General features: G+C 39.9%; 1 protein-coding gene across 1 annotated transcript; it reads right to left on the bottom strand.

Annotated features, from left to right (window-relative positions):
• Positions 1–2356: 2356 nt before the first annotated feature.
• Positions 2357–14622, bottom strand: C3H6orf58 (chromosome 3 C6orf58 homolog). The gene is made up of 6 exons (XM_056488801.1): positions 14278–14622; positions 10051–10137; positions 6988–7172; positions 5797–5930; positions 5106–5344; positions 2357–2801 (listed from the first exon to the last, which is right to left on the bottom strand). Exons 1-6 carry the CDS (start codon positions 14597–14599, stop codon positions 2674–2676), a joined length of 1095 nt encoding a protein of 364 aa, XP_056344776.1. The 5' UTR covers positions 14600–14622; the 3' UTR covers positions 2357–2673.
• Between the last annotated feature and the right edge of the window lie 606 nt (positions 14623–15228).

The raw sequence follows: 15228 nt of genomic DNA, 5'->3' as shown, positions 1-15228 counted from the left end.
TTTGCTCCTCCCTCCACACCTGCCAGGTGTCGTTTTTCCCACCAAGAAAAAAAAAAAAAAAAGAAAAAAAAAAAGAAAAAAAAAAAAGGCAGTTAATTATTCATTAGAGAGCATGGGCTAGAAAGGAACACCCAATTCTCCACAGATTAGGGATCATAGGGAAGGGAAAACCTAGAAGTCCAGTTCCTAATTGAAAGAAAAAAAGAGGTTTTTGGCATCTTTGCTAATGACTTTCTTGGGTCCTGTAAGCTTCATGTCTTGATGTCTAAGAAAGCTGGAGAAATGGCTGCTGACATCTGTCTGCAGTTCTGTGAAGACACAGGTACTTTTCCTAGAGAAGGGCAAGGTTCCCATTCCCCTTATGGCAGAATAGGTGGAAAGGTCAGCCCATTTATTTCTGTGATGTAAGTTTAGGACAGAATTTGGAAAGGCACAGCAGCTTCATGCCTAGCTTAACCCTCTGGCTTTCTGAAGCCAGCTGTGCCTTTGCTTTTTTGGAACTCCACCTCTGTCAAACAGGAACTAACCCCCCTTAATGCCAGGCACTCCTCAGCAGAGAGACCACATGTGTAAAAGGCATGAGAACAGAGCAGCAAGTCCCAGACTAATGCTGAGCAGGAAAAAACCCTGATGCTTTTTGAGCCCTTCTTGCTGGGCAAACTCCTGCTTAGGTAGTTGGCAGCTTTTGCTAGCCCATATTAGCAATTGGGCTCCATCAGTGCTCTCCCATTCCTCTCCAAAAACATCCTACCACACCTCTACAGCTTTCTCTTGATGCTTTTCTTTCTGTTTAGTTTCTGGTACTCAGGATGTATCTATTCTATCTCAAGATAACTGGCTCAACTCTACTTGTAGGAATCCCCTATTCCATATTTTGTCTAAACTTTTATACATTCCTCAGCTTCCAAAGAGCAATCACTGGCCAATTTCTAGTGTCTTGATCTAACTGGTTGTCTTGTTGGATTAGGACAAAGTGTAGGAAATATATAAATTCTCTATTAAGAAAGATGACTCTTTTTCAAAATTCAGAACTATTTCCTAATGTTTCATATATTCAGGTAAGGAGTAATTTGCTTTTTAAAAATGTGTTTTATAAATACTCCCTCAAGTGCAGCAGTTTGCAGTTTAGAAGTTTGTATTAATGGCTGTTTTTGTTTTCTCAAAGTCCACCTTAAGTTAAATCTAAGTTAACCACAGAAAAAAGTAAAAAAACCAAAACTGAAACTTTTCTGGAGCACAACTAACTTAATATTTTAGCAGCTGACAGCTGCAGTGATTACTTTTGGATTATATCTAAAGTCTGCTGGAATCTAATTACTGTGATCTATGAACCAGGTAATTAAGGTAAAAACTCCCACATTTTCTTATACCTCATTAATGTATTTCCTTTGAAAATTGCTAGCTAATGATGGTACATTAAGAGTTTATCCATTAAATGACAATGAATAATTAACATCTTTGTCCTGGGACATTAAAGGACAAAATGGTGTTTAAGTGCTCATCGTGACGATAATTATTTCTTAATTTACAGTGCAAATATCATGCAAGTTTGGGGAAAAAGGACAAATCAAACCAGGAAAATGGAATGGAAAGAAATTATTTTCTTTTCATAGAATTGCAGAAGGGTTTGGATTGGAAGGGGCCCTAAAGGTCACCTAGTTCTGAGCCCACTGCTGCGGGCAAAGATGTCTTTCATTCATTTCCTTCTTTCCTAAGAAGCTTCAAGCAGAACCCCTGACCCACCTCCCCACAACCTGTTTTTGAGTTATAACTGATTCCAGATGTGTGTTATCACCCCAAAGACTGGGATCAACACCTGGCTCTGAGTGTTCCAGGCACTGGGAGTACAAACATTGCAAATATATCTCTTCCTCAGTAATCAAATCCAACATATGACACACTGCAACAAGTGGATGAGACATGGAGGAATGGAAAAGCAACCTGTGGTTATATAGGGTACATAATTACATAAATTGATAAAAGATCAAAGTTTTCTTGAAGAGAAATGAATCAAATACAAGAAATCTTTGCCATCATGTAAATGCTGGTATGGAGTAAATTGTTTCAGGACTGGCTCTGCTCTACCACATGAAGCATTTACTTGTTGCAAAGCAGCATAGCAAAGGAATCTATCTGTACTCAGGTGTTTAATCTGAAAAGCCTGACAGATTCCAGTTTGATTGCAGCTGCTCTGAGAAATAACAGCTTTGGTGGGAAATAGTCAAGGCATTGCTTTTGGATCAGAACTTCAAAGGAAAGTTTCCAATGATCTATTGGACCATCAAGGACCTGAGTGATTACATATCTAGTGGAATACCTGCCTACAGTGGAAAAAAAAAACCAGTCTGAAACAGAATATATTTTGCTTGTTTTTACTTTTGTCTCCAATTATGATACATTTTATAAAGTCACAAAAAGTAGTAAAGTAAGATTTTTTTTGTGAGGCTTTTGATTTATAAAGAATTGAGCTAAACAAATTAGGAAAATTAAGGCTAAAAATATTGATTCTATATGCGAGAGAGACACGCATGGCTACTCAAGAAATCCTACAGTAAGAAATTACCAAAACCAGATTACCAGATACATGTCTGCTAAAAGATTAAACCAATCCTCATTGGAACTGCTCTTTCTCAAGGAACTGGGAACTTCCAAATCACCTCCTTCCAAATAATTCTAAATTCCTTCAAGGTCAAGTAGTTGGAGCTTCTGGCTCGAGATCAAGAGTTCCATCAGTTTTCGGCCCTTTTCTCTTCCTGCTTCAGTGGACATAGCCTTTTGCCAGAGCTTCAGCAGCAATCCTCCTTGGAAAGAAACACAACATGTTGTCAAATTGGCACGGAGCACACGGGGATCACAGGGTACCAGGGGCCAAGCAAGCCTCTGGCAGCAAGCACTGGGCACTCCTGGGGACAGTGAAATGTATAAAGCTGGAGCTGGCCAATGGCTGAAAATTGCCTACAAATGTGCAGGGAGACCCAGACCATTCATTCAGCTCAGCATTCTTTCTATTGACAGACAACAGGGCTTGTTCCCTCGTCACGAGTGCCAGGATTGAAATGATGGAAGATTTATGGGAAAGCCTTGGTCTGCTCCAGCACACAGCTTTGTGTTTCATGGAGTAGTAGCCTGGGAGTTATAATCAGGTCTGTCTTCCTTTTCACTCCAAAACAGAGTGTTCACTTTCTGCCAGCTAAGACCTCAAGCTAAAGAAGCAAATGATGCTAATACTTTTGTCCAGGTGATAAGCACTGGCTCTCTATGAAGTGTGTCTTGGCCAATCCAGCCTACATTAGCACCAGTTTGCAGCACAGTCACTGCTCACTCCTCACTCCACTCAGTGCTCATCTAAAGAGTGGATAGAGGGGAAATCTGAGGGTAAAAAGTCTGGTGGAAAACTGAAAAGAATTTACTCTCCTCTTGTTCTGCCTTTGGGTATCAGTGAAGGGCACAGCATAAAAAGTTGATCTGACAGTCCATGAATAGAAAAGCTTTAGAAGCAGCACAAGACCCTCTCAATACAGTTCCTGCTGGACTAGCAGGGGCAACTTAACAAAAATTAAGAGTAATCAAATTCTGAATGAAGAAATCAAGTCTCACTCTGGGTTGGACAGGGTCCCATCCCAGGAGGTAGTAAGACCCTCTATCTGCTGTTGAAGTTTGCAGTACCAGTAGAGAGCCCTGTATCTCACAGGATATATTTTAAAACATCTACAAAAACAGTATGTTTTGTCACCTATATTTTGTAGCACTAAGGTAGGGTTTTTCAGGTCCCTGCAGAGGCTGTGGATTTAGACACAATCAAATTTATTTTAAAGCTCCTTTTCCTGATCTGCAAATGTGTTACCAGGCTGAATTATCTGGCATTTAATTCTCAGCTGAATTCAAAGCTCATCCCTTAGAGCAAAGTTAGGGAAATCTCTCACCTGCAAAGCAAGGGATTTCAGCTATGGAATTCGTTATGGTTGCACCTGCAGCCATAACTAAACTAAATCTCTCTCTTTCCTTCCATTTACGGTGTTCAACATCCATACATCCTTTGCCCTCTCCCTGGAGTGCAGTCCTCACCTGATGTGCTGCCCTAGTGCTCTCCTCCCTCCTTCCTGTCCTTCTGGTCATGCTTCTCCTTGCTGCACTCCTCTCCCTTCCTGAAGGTGTGTCAAGAAACACTGAAGTGTGTCATAGACTACCAGGCAGAAGATAGACTGTTCACACTCTTATTCAGATTCCAAAAAATAATGCTATGTGAAAATGTGAGGGAAGCATTCTGTGATGGGAGGATGCTTTTTTGTAGCACTGAAGAGCTTTATTTCACATCTTTTTCAGCTTTAAATACAAATGGTGAGAGAATTTTCAGTGAAATGTACAGATTGAAGAAGAGCATCACAAATGCCATAGCTAGGCATTCTAATTTTCCAGTGTATTTTTACATTCTATTTTCATTTAAAGATTCAAAATAACTTTGCTTCATAAAGGTCAAACAAAAATAGCCGACCCAGCAGTATCTATGAAAGAACTGAATCCTTAGGAGAGTGTAATTCTGTGTTGCACCACTGGATGGTGATGCAAGACTTATTTTTTGTGAATACATTGAAGCCAGCGTTTTCTAAGGATACAGTTTTGCTGTACAGATCTCAGTTAAATTAAAGACTGAGATAAAACCAAAACTGAAACCAGAACACTTGTGGACACCAAAACTGTTGCTCATGATAATTTTCTTTCTTTCTTTCTTGCTTCCTTTTTTTTTTTTTTTCAACTGATCCAATAATTTAATTTATAACTTTAACGGTTTCAGATTCAATTGGTAAAACACAAAAAAGCCTCTTTTTTTAAAGTGCCTGTGAAAACTGGGAAATGAAGGAGCAAGATCATCTGCTCCCAAAATGCTTTTTTCTCACTGAAATCCCTCATATTGTCAGAGTTATCCCACCAGCATTTGCTGTCTGGTGTTGTTTGCTTATGGTTGTATTTTTAACTGTTTTACTGTTAGTCTCTAGGATGTTTTTGTACTACTTTATATCAACTGTATTCATATGGAGAAAGGTGTGTAGGGAGAACAAGGTATTAAATTTCTATGGATAACAGATGTCTGTAGGTCAGGCTCATACCTGTTAATTTATTTGCCTTGTGAAGAGCTCTCAGTGCCAGCAGGATCTTATTTTGCTCTGGACTGAAGTCACTAATGAATGGGATGACATCCCCTTTAACAAGCATCCTCTGGGGCAGGAAAGCCTGGAAGTTGTTTGTGGTTGGTAAGTCTGTAAGGAAGTGTGTGGCAGCAATGAAATCTACACCATTAGCCCAGTCTTCACTAAAATTTGCTTCTGGACCAGAGACATATTTTAACCTGAAAGAGAAGAAAACAAAAAATGTGGCAGATAACCAGACTCTGCTGTAGAACACACTAGTTGATAGTTTTTTCCAAATGTTTCTGTTCAGTATAAAGTCCTGAGTGGCCCCAGTGCCACAGGGACTTACAGCCTCCTTAAGTACTTTATACCTAATTTCTCCTGGCAACCTTGCCTCTGCCCAGATCAAACACAGCTCCTGAGTCAGGCCCTGGCTCCCAGAGGGGAACCAGCATCTCCTTTTAATCCCAGAGCCTGATGGGTCATCACAGTTTGGGCAGCCATCTCTCACTCTCACATCATCCCACATCTGAGAGAGTGGAAGGAAGAGCAGAGCCTAAAGTGTCTGCCTAAGGTACAAAAGCTCATGCAGACTTTGTTAGGATACCATCCTTCCAAAGAGGCATGGAGGTGGAAAGATCCCCCATGGACACTGCTCTGTTCCCATTACCTGTCCTGGAATTTGGGTAGTGCATAAGCAATGGAGGTGGTGTGTGCCTTCCACATGAGGCCAAGGGCATCATCCAGTTTGAAGGAGGAGAAGCTGGTAGAGCTCACAGCTTTGTGTTCTGTAGATAACAGATACTGCAGCAATGGGAGGCAAAAAGGGCAGAGAACAATTATTATTTTTTTATATAATCACATGCTTCATAAAATCAAAAGTTTGACAGCTAAAGGAAATTATATTTGAATAGTGGTGGTATTTGCTGTTCTTTGACTTCAACATTGCAAGGGTTTTATCCACAAAATGTCAGTATTTGGTTACAAAAATTCAGTGGACTTCTTTATCTGAGTGTCATGGAAGATTCAGTACTGAAATAGGGGACTCCTTGAAAACTTGTCTATACTCTTTTGATCATAGCTTTCTGAAGATTTTCAGAAAAATAAGAAAATTATCCTTGTTATCACTATGGTTATTTAAGAAATAGATATTTTACAATAACTTCTGAAACATGATACATGGGAAAAATGATAGCATGAAGACAAATCCAGTCTTCCTCTTAAATCATCTACCTTCACTCACAAGTGAGACTTACAGTTTAAAATTTCTGTTCATTATCAATCATTTGGCTACCAATAAGAAATGTTGACTGCAATAGTCTAGCTATAAAAAATAGCTGTTAAGTCTATGGTGTAAGAAATATTGTCATCATTGGGATTAGAGAATAGCTGAGTGAGGAGGAAAGAGAATATCTACTTGCATAAATAGGTGTCCTTCTGAATGATGCTTCAGCATTTTCAAGTTTTTAGATGCTTAGAGAAATAAATGAACCCTATAAAACCACACAAAGGCCACTTCTTAAGGGCAGTGTTCCATCTCACAGGCTTATTTTGCATTGCTAACATAAGCAGTATTGGAGGAATACAAATAAGTGAATACAAAACAGTGTCTTGTAACAGAGGTCAAAATACAGAACTGTCTCAAAGGAAGAAAAAATTCCATAACTTTTAAAATCCTGTCCTACTTATCTGTGACCCACTGTAGGTTATGCTTTCTATTTCTTCTTCTGCTTGTTTTTATCTGAAGCTGCTATTGAAAACAAACTAAGCTCTCTGAATCTTAAAAGATGACAGTAATAATAGTTTTTAAAGCTAAAATTTTGGTGTAACTTCTAAAAATATTTTTTTAAAAATTATTTACTTCAAAAAAGGTCTTCCAGTCATCCATGAGCTTGGGCATGCGAGACCAGCAGTCTTTAACGCTGTAACAGAAATCATCTTTTTGCTCCTCTGGTGGTAATATTTCTATCTCATATGGCAGCTGCCCAAAGAGGCCAGCCTCCACTGCCCCCAGGAAGGGTATAATAGACAGATAGTAATTCATACCTGCAACAATAATTAAAAGTTAGGAGGGGTTAATCACAAGCAAATGAAAAGTTCCCACAGTAAGAAAGTGAACTCCCTCCCACAGCAAATGCAACTGTTCCAAATTGCCATGAATACAGCTGTGCTCAGCAGTGGAATATATGTACTGAAATGTAATAATGATGACACTCATATTGATTTAGATATGATTTGTAGTGTTCATTTTTGCATTGTCCTTCAAGAGCCTTGCATGAGCTTACACTGTGCTTTACTTTGAAGGAAACTAAAAAAAGTAATGGAAAAAAGTTAGATCTTTGTAGGCTGTCATGGACAGAACAAAATCCCAGCAGTGAAGACCAAAATCATCAGAACCTGAACACCTACCGTGTATCTATATCCTCCTAATGGGAAGCCATTGCTCCACCTTATGGGAGAAGATCACAAAACAAAGCTCACGAAGAAGGAATGTGTGTGTTGGCTATAGTGCAGCAGGGACCAGGTCTGCACACCTTAGGAGCAGGAATACTGAGGTAACTTGATGCATTGCTCTAAGCATGAGTTAAAAAATAGGGTGGAGTACCATGGAGGTGCTGTGGCCATGGTCTGTCAAAACTGATGCAGATATGAAACAAAGGATGGGCAGCACAGCAGTGTAGTGGCTGTGCTCCACTGAAAACAAGCAGCTAGCAGGAACTAAGCCAAAGGAATGAACCAGACAGTAACCAGAAGCTGGCCTTGGCTTCATCAGCTCAAAAATACATCTTGCTTTTCATTCTCTACATATACTAATGACTCAAGCACCACATCAATATGAAATGTCACCAACTGTAACTTTGACTTTTCTCTTCCCTCAAAGGAAGTAATACAAATACAGTTAAAGTGGGAAGGGAGGTCAGAGAAGACTCCATCATAACTTCTGGGATCAGTCAACGGGCTGAACCTGTCTTCTCCCCTATAGCAATGAATGTTGGGTAACAACCTCATTCTGTGCAAGCTAAATTATTATCTCTAGCTAGCTTTAACTGGTGATTAGAATTGATCAATATATTGCTTCAAATTCATTTTTGCAATTGGTTACTATCAAAAGCAGTCTCTGAACCTTAACTTGTCACAGTGTTCGACTATCAGTGTGTTTGTTAATAAAGTGTGTTATTCAGTAGGCTATTTATTGTGAGTCCTTCAAGGGCACTAAAGGAGGAGTGGCCAGCAGTAGTTAACATACTTGACAAAACTGGAAATATCTACCAACTCTAAGTGGGAACATTGTCGGTGTGTGACCCTAAACAGGTTGGTCAAACCATGCTCTGATAGAGTGGACTGTTCAATGGGGTCCCCATAACGGGGCACTGACAGGCTGGTCAGGCACAAGGGTTCTGACTTCCCTGGGGGTGCTGATTGGACAAATAGAGAGGGTTATGTATAAAGATAAATCCCTTGTGTCGTGTGACGCACCTCCTGAATGTGGACCTGGTTGGGAATTCAGGAGGAAATGTATGGCCAGTCAGAAGAGCAAAGGAAAACCCTCAAGTGATGAGAAAACAGTGTTTCACTGAGACTCATTGTTGAAATGGCTCTTGCTTCTTGTTCACTCTTTTCTTGAGAAGTATTGAAACCTTGATCGCACATCACGTGCTTACATTCTTGCAAGTGCTCTTGCCTGTATTATGTATTTGCACCTGCCTGGGTGACTTAGAGGACAGAAAACAATGCAGGACATTATTCTAGGCAAAAAAAGACTGATGTTCTTGAGCAGCTAGTACACACTTGAGGTGTATTAAATGTGAGTTTCCGGTTTAAACTCATTCCTGGTTTCATGTGACTGCTTTTGCCAGAGAGGGCTGCTCTGAAAAAGTGCCAGCTGAAAGCATGCATATCCTCAGAAAATTAAGAGACATTTACATGCAGTCTCAAAAACTCTGCATGTTCTTGCTGCAATAGGGTAAATCAAAGCTGAGTATATACATTTTCTGGAAGCAACAAAATGGGTATCAAGCAAACATGCAATATTTGGAAGTAAATGAAGAACAGCAATTCAAACACCTAGAAAGTAAAGGTGGTGGCTTCTATTCCAGGAAAGTCCCCTGCTTGCAAAGAGCTCTGAAGTGACTCTTGATATTTGACACTGTGTAGGACACCATCCCACAGAGCACATAGTGCTATCCAAACACACAGAGGGAAAGCCAAAGCTGGAGTGAGAATCACAGTAAGTTTTATCCTAGATTTACATTTTAAATTTTATCTATGCTTATGTCTTTGTTCACTTCAAGGTATATATATTTAAATGCTGATTCATAGCCAGAAGTTTAATCTAAATGGCCACTGAAGGAAAAATATTCCTGTGGCAGGAAAGGGACAGAGCTGCTTGCTCAAACTTGACAGGTCTGGGGAAAGGGGGAACTTGCAACAGGACATCAGGGAAGCTGAGGGAGAAAGAGACAGAAGTGATGGAGGGAAAACATGCTGTGGAAAGAAGAACCAAGGGTGGTAAAAGAACCACAAAAATTCCTGCTTGACATTTTCTCACAGAGTTTTAGTTTGAAGTGCAAACATCTAGACTGAAGAAATCTGCTCTAGACTGATTGTAAACTGCAAATATCTACAAATATACATACCTGTCATAGTGTTTACCACATATTTTCACATAAATATTTACACTTTATGAGGCTGCAAACTTGTTTGGTTTTTTTTTCTCCTTCCTCATTAAATATTCAAAATCAATTAACTTCCATTTACTCACTCACACTTAGGTGTCTTGCTGCAAGCTTGTGATGGAGAATTACATAGTACTGGAATTATAATGTGTTAGAGAAGTCCAAGGGGGGGAAATATTTTGAGATAGCCTTCTCTTCTAGGACACTAACTTATTTTGGAGAAGAGCAGTGTGACAGCATATACTTACAGGACCACCAGCTTCTTACAGATTGGCACAGGAGCTCTCCATTTTCATAGCCACAGGAAGTCACACCAGAAGGATCTGCTAACCTACCTGAATGAATCAAATGAAATAATAGAACAAATACTTCTCAAACTTTTCACACAAGAAATCCCACTGAGATGAAAAAAAAAAAAAATAAAGGAATAAAGCATGCAGACTTTTGATTAGAGAAGCAAAACAATTGCCATTGTTTTGCTTCATAAGCTACTGTTCCTACAGTAGCTGAGTTTCTCAGTGCATAGTAATTTGATTGTGTTTTACAGTTTGAGTTATCTCTCACTGTAAATGTATCCTGTGAACTTATTGAACTGTTTGAAATGGGACAAGGCAGTGTTTTTACTGAGATATAAATATACATTCACATACAGACAGTGCTAGTAATTGCCTCACCTAATTGAGTTGTGTGATACAGAATTACTTCCAGTTTAATCATGCAAACATGGCCTTACTGTGAAGCTAAGCATGCAAACATTGCTGTAACTAATTAGCAAAGTTTGCAAGCATCTGTGCTGCAGAAAACATGCAAGACATTTCACAATTACTCATGACAGAATATTTTACTTCAAGCACGTGGCATGAAGAAATAGCCTAAGCCCTAAAAGAATACCATATGTGTACATTAACTGTTGTCATGCAGAGGGTCAGAAAGTCTGCTTTAAGTGCATGACATGCAATTATCATGGGCTTGGGCAATGACTTGAGCTATTCCAGGAGCTCCCAAGCTCTGCCCTGCAGTGCACTTGCTCTCTGACAAGTCAGCTGAATAATGGCAGTGTCATTTCTGTCAGATTAGAACCAAACCTCATTACCAAACCAAATTTTCTGGTACTTTTACTCAAGAAGAAGAGGCGATCATCAACAATGTGCATACAAATTATCCTAATTATTTTCCCTAGCTGACTGGGCAGAGCTTGTGCTTTAAGGCATGACAGATATTCAAACCTGTATCTTTCAGTAGCCAAGCACTGAGAACCTGAACTTGCAATGATAAGGATTGCAGTTCAAAGTATTTTTTTAAAGAGTTGTTACATGTTTTTTAATATTTACAGAAAGACTCAATTTTTCAAGATTTTACTTCAACAGAGACTTTCACAAAACAGGCAGCAATGGATCACTGCTGTGCAAAGGGGATGAATGGGAAGGATAAAGGCTAAGAAGAAAAAGAGGACAAGATATTGCAAAATAATTGTACATGAGGTTTACCAAATATTGTTAGCCTTGGTGTTTCAGGAAAATGAAGATTTCCCAGGCAATATTATAAGTAATTATAAGCTATGTAGAAATTGGAGCTGGAAATATTAACTGTACTTCCAGGTCTGCACATGATTTTTGCTGTCTCTGCTTCCTCCTATTTCCTGTGCTTAACATGGTTGTTATTTCAGTCTTCCGATCTATCCAAGCTCATCTGTATTGACAGTGCCTCCCAGCTGTGTTGTTGGAAACTATGTGCAACCTCATCAGCAAGATTTCTCTACTATTTTTTTGAGGTGAAACACTTTTATTGAAAGTGCTAAATGTAGTTATTCTCATCTTGCTGATGAAGAACTTCTAGCACATCCTCCACTTAGCTGTGGACTTTAGCAACAGTTATCACTAAATTCTCCTTCAGGTGTTCCTTTACCAGATTCACAGTTCCCTTGCCCTATAAAGCATCATTTAAAAATTTTCATTCTAAGCTTTGCTTTTACAAAGGGAGTAAATGCATTTCTGAACTTTGAAAAAAAAAAACCATTTATATCATGTAAGAAGATATTAGATTAGCCTGACACAATCTACCCCTGATTCACATAAGGTGTGCTTTATCCCTTTTTCTATCTAGTTCCATGTCATTAAATATTCTTTCCTCTGTACTTATTCTAATGTCTTGTTTACTGCTGAGATAAGACAAATAAATATAGGTGTCCTTATCTCCTTTTTTCTTCTTAACTTTTCCTGTCTTCAGACAAGCAATACCACGTGAATCTTTCTTAAAGATCTTACTCCAGGATTTGTACTTCTGGATGTGAAGGGGGGGCAGAGACTATCCTATTTCCTCAGCCACTGTAGGTAGGACTGTCAGCTTAGCTGCACCTTCCAAGTGACAATTTCTGCTTCCACAGTCTGATTCCTAACAGCCATGCTGTCTCAAGATCTTCATCTCTGCTGTAAATTTAGGCAAATTGCTGATTTCATTTTATGTCCCTGAGTGGATTTTGGCAAATCTTTGTACCACTCTTATTAAGTATCAGCTTCACTTGTTCTTTATGGTTCATAAAGAACCATATCCATAAAAATGTTGCCTCAGTAATATAACTTTCAGCACCAGACAGAACTGTTTATTCAACAAATTTTGTAGTATTTTCAAAGTTCTGTTGTCTTGCACCATGAAGTCTAATCCTGCTTTTGTTTGCCCGAGCTTATTATGTTGATGTACAAATGCTTCAGCCATTCCTCACTGCTCTATCCCACAGCCTATCTGGATTAGGTTTAGACCTTTGTTAACCTCACTACTGTATACACCAGAATTATGTCATTCTTTGTCCCTTATCCATTTATCCTTTAATTTTTCACATTTTTTCTACTGTAAAACTACTTTCAGCTATGTGATATTTCTCCCCTTAGTATATTTTAACCTTCTGGTAATGTAAATTTAAAAATATATCTCTTTTGTCTAAGTGTCAGTCCTATGACTCTTTAGCAGGTGACAGTACAACTTTACCTGTCTATGCAACCAGGGGCAAATCTTCTTCTCACAAACTATGTCCCTTGTCTCTACTTGGACATTGTCACTGCAACAAGGCACATCCTTAGTTTGTGGAGGAGGCCATTCTCCACAACTCCTCCTTTCCAGCAGGTCACCACTCAACTGGAGTGGCTGTATCCAGTCATCTTTGCCTCTGCCACACAATGGGTCAAGTCTCCTGCTGCACCAGCCATCCTTTTCATCAGTTCTTCTTTTTGTATACGTGAAGAAGGGAAAGAGGAAAAAGCTTGCCTAAGCTCTGACCAAAATCTTTTTGCTTGCTGTGCAGTTTCCTGCTTGGATTTTGCTCACCATCTTTGTTTCCTCATTTTGACTTAGGAGTAAATGTTCCATTAGTTGTGATTAAATGCTGGCAGTCTTCCTTCACTGCCAGCTGCAGGACCTCTGTGTTCTCTCAGACCTACACATCTACAGTGTCACACAACCCTTCACCACATTAACTACACAGGTTACATCCAATAAAGAAAACAACAGCCAGACAGATACCCCTTCTTACCACCAGGCACAAGTTTCAGAAAACCTCATTGACTCTTATTTCCTTCTTCCCCCTTTTAGGGTTGCTAGAATAAAGTAAGTCAACTCTGGTTTTGAATGGAAAGCTGCACAGACTGCTGTGTGAGAAGCAGTCTGTGTGTGAGAGAATGGGTTCTCTGATAAAGCCCCTGATAAGATACTGCAGCCTTAGCCTTGGGGGACCTTCCACATGTGTTCCTGTGTCTGCTCTCCTGGTAGGGACAACAAGCAAAGCAGTATGACTGCCCTAGCCAACAACCAGCTTTTAGGGGATAAACCCTGGACAGAATTTAATACAAAACAAAAACAATCAAACAAACTCCACAAACAAGCAAACAAACCCCTCCCCCAACAAACAGAAAAAAACATATTTAGAGAATAAGGAGGCTAGTTCTAAACTGATCATGAAGAATAAATGGAAATAAGTTCTCAGAGGGCGATGTGGACTTTCAAATATCTGTCTTAGAAAATAACCTCAAACCACCTCTAGAAGCTTGTAACATTAACAAAATATAAGCCTATTAGTTAACAATTTAGGAACAGCACTGTAGAATGCCCTGAAATCTGTCTACATAAACTCCCATAAATTGGGAATGCCTTTCCAAAGATTTTTAGTTAGCTGAAATATTGCCCACCTATACCACAAATCTGGATTCTGACCTATAATGAATTTAAATAGCTAGTGCTCACCAAGGTAAGGGTGTTCACCAGCATTTCTTTTTCAAATTGGCAGCTCTGTCAAAGTTTCCACTTTAAAGTTTACTTAGTAAACTTTACTTAGTGAAGTTTACAGTAAACTGTAAAGTTTACAACTTTAAAAAGTTTATATTCTGAGGCTATACTGGGCTTGTGAGGCAGAAACCTTGGAAAGGAAGCCTCTAAGCAGGTCTGGTAAACACTTTGCTAATCCAGCATCTTAAGGAAATAATTCTTACCTGTATGAAATTGCCACCCATGCTGCAAAGGTAATCCCCAGAGAATATTGCCACTGTTTTGGGGTCCAAAGGCATCAAAATATTTGGCTGAAGCTTTTAGTAAGCTCTTATACACTCCCAGTCGATCTTGATAGTTCCAAGCATTGATGACAATTTTGTTGTCCTTTACTGGGAAATCCAGCAGGTTTTCAAGGGCCAGGTCCCACAGAGGGGGATAGACATCTTCTCCAGTGACATCGTTTCCACTCCGTCCCGCAGCAGTGGCAGGACTCAGGGTAACAGTGACTACAAGAAGAGCACAGATGCCAAAGCAGGGCCACATGGTGAAGGTTTGTGACCCAGGTGATTGTGGCTGCAGGGCTTTTATCGGGAAAGGTGAGGGCTGGGCACAAAGGCTGACTCAGACTCACAAGCCTTTGTCTCCCTTCCCTCTCCCCAGCCATGACCCTGACATGGGTTTTTCCAGGCTAGCAACTGTGAGCAATGCTCTGTCCTCTCTGTGGGATCTAGGGAGCACCAGCAGACATTTAATCTAGTCAGAAAATGTTCAAATCTGTGCTGTCCATGGCATATGTGCACACTTGCAAACGGTTGAGGTGTTACAATACTGATTGTACAGTTGCACTATCAAACTTTCTGTGTCCACATTTCTTACTACTGTCAGCTTCCCTTTCCCAGCCCAATTCTTTGGGTAAAGAAGGGATAGCAGAGGCAGAGACCTCACCTCAACACAGCACAGGCTGTGGCTGAGGTATTCTGAGGAGGGCTCCAGGCACAGAAAAGACAAGACAGACAGAAAAGCAGCAGTGACATGCTGCTGGTGCAGCCATTGTCAGCTTTGTCTTCTGGCCTTGGGACAAGTGCCTGCAACCTTCAGTTCATAGGAGTGTTGGAAGCAGCCAGATGAGCTTCAGGCCAGTAGCACCTGGCTGTACTTTTGGTACTGGTCAT

This window comes from Oenanthe melanoleuca, chromosome 3 (assembly GCF_029582105.1).
Source record: "Oenanthe melanoleuca isolate GR-GAL-2019-014 chromosome 3, OMel1.0, whole genome shotgun sequence".
Lineage (NCBI taxonomy): Eukaryota > Metazoa > Chordata > Aves > Passeriformes > Muscicapidae > Oenanthe > Oenanthe melanoleuca.
This window is presented reverse-complemented; position numbering and strand designations above follow the sequence as displayed.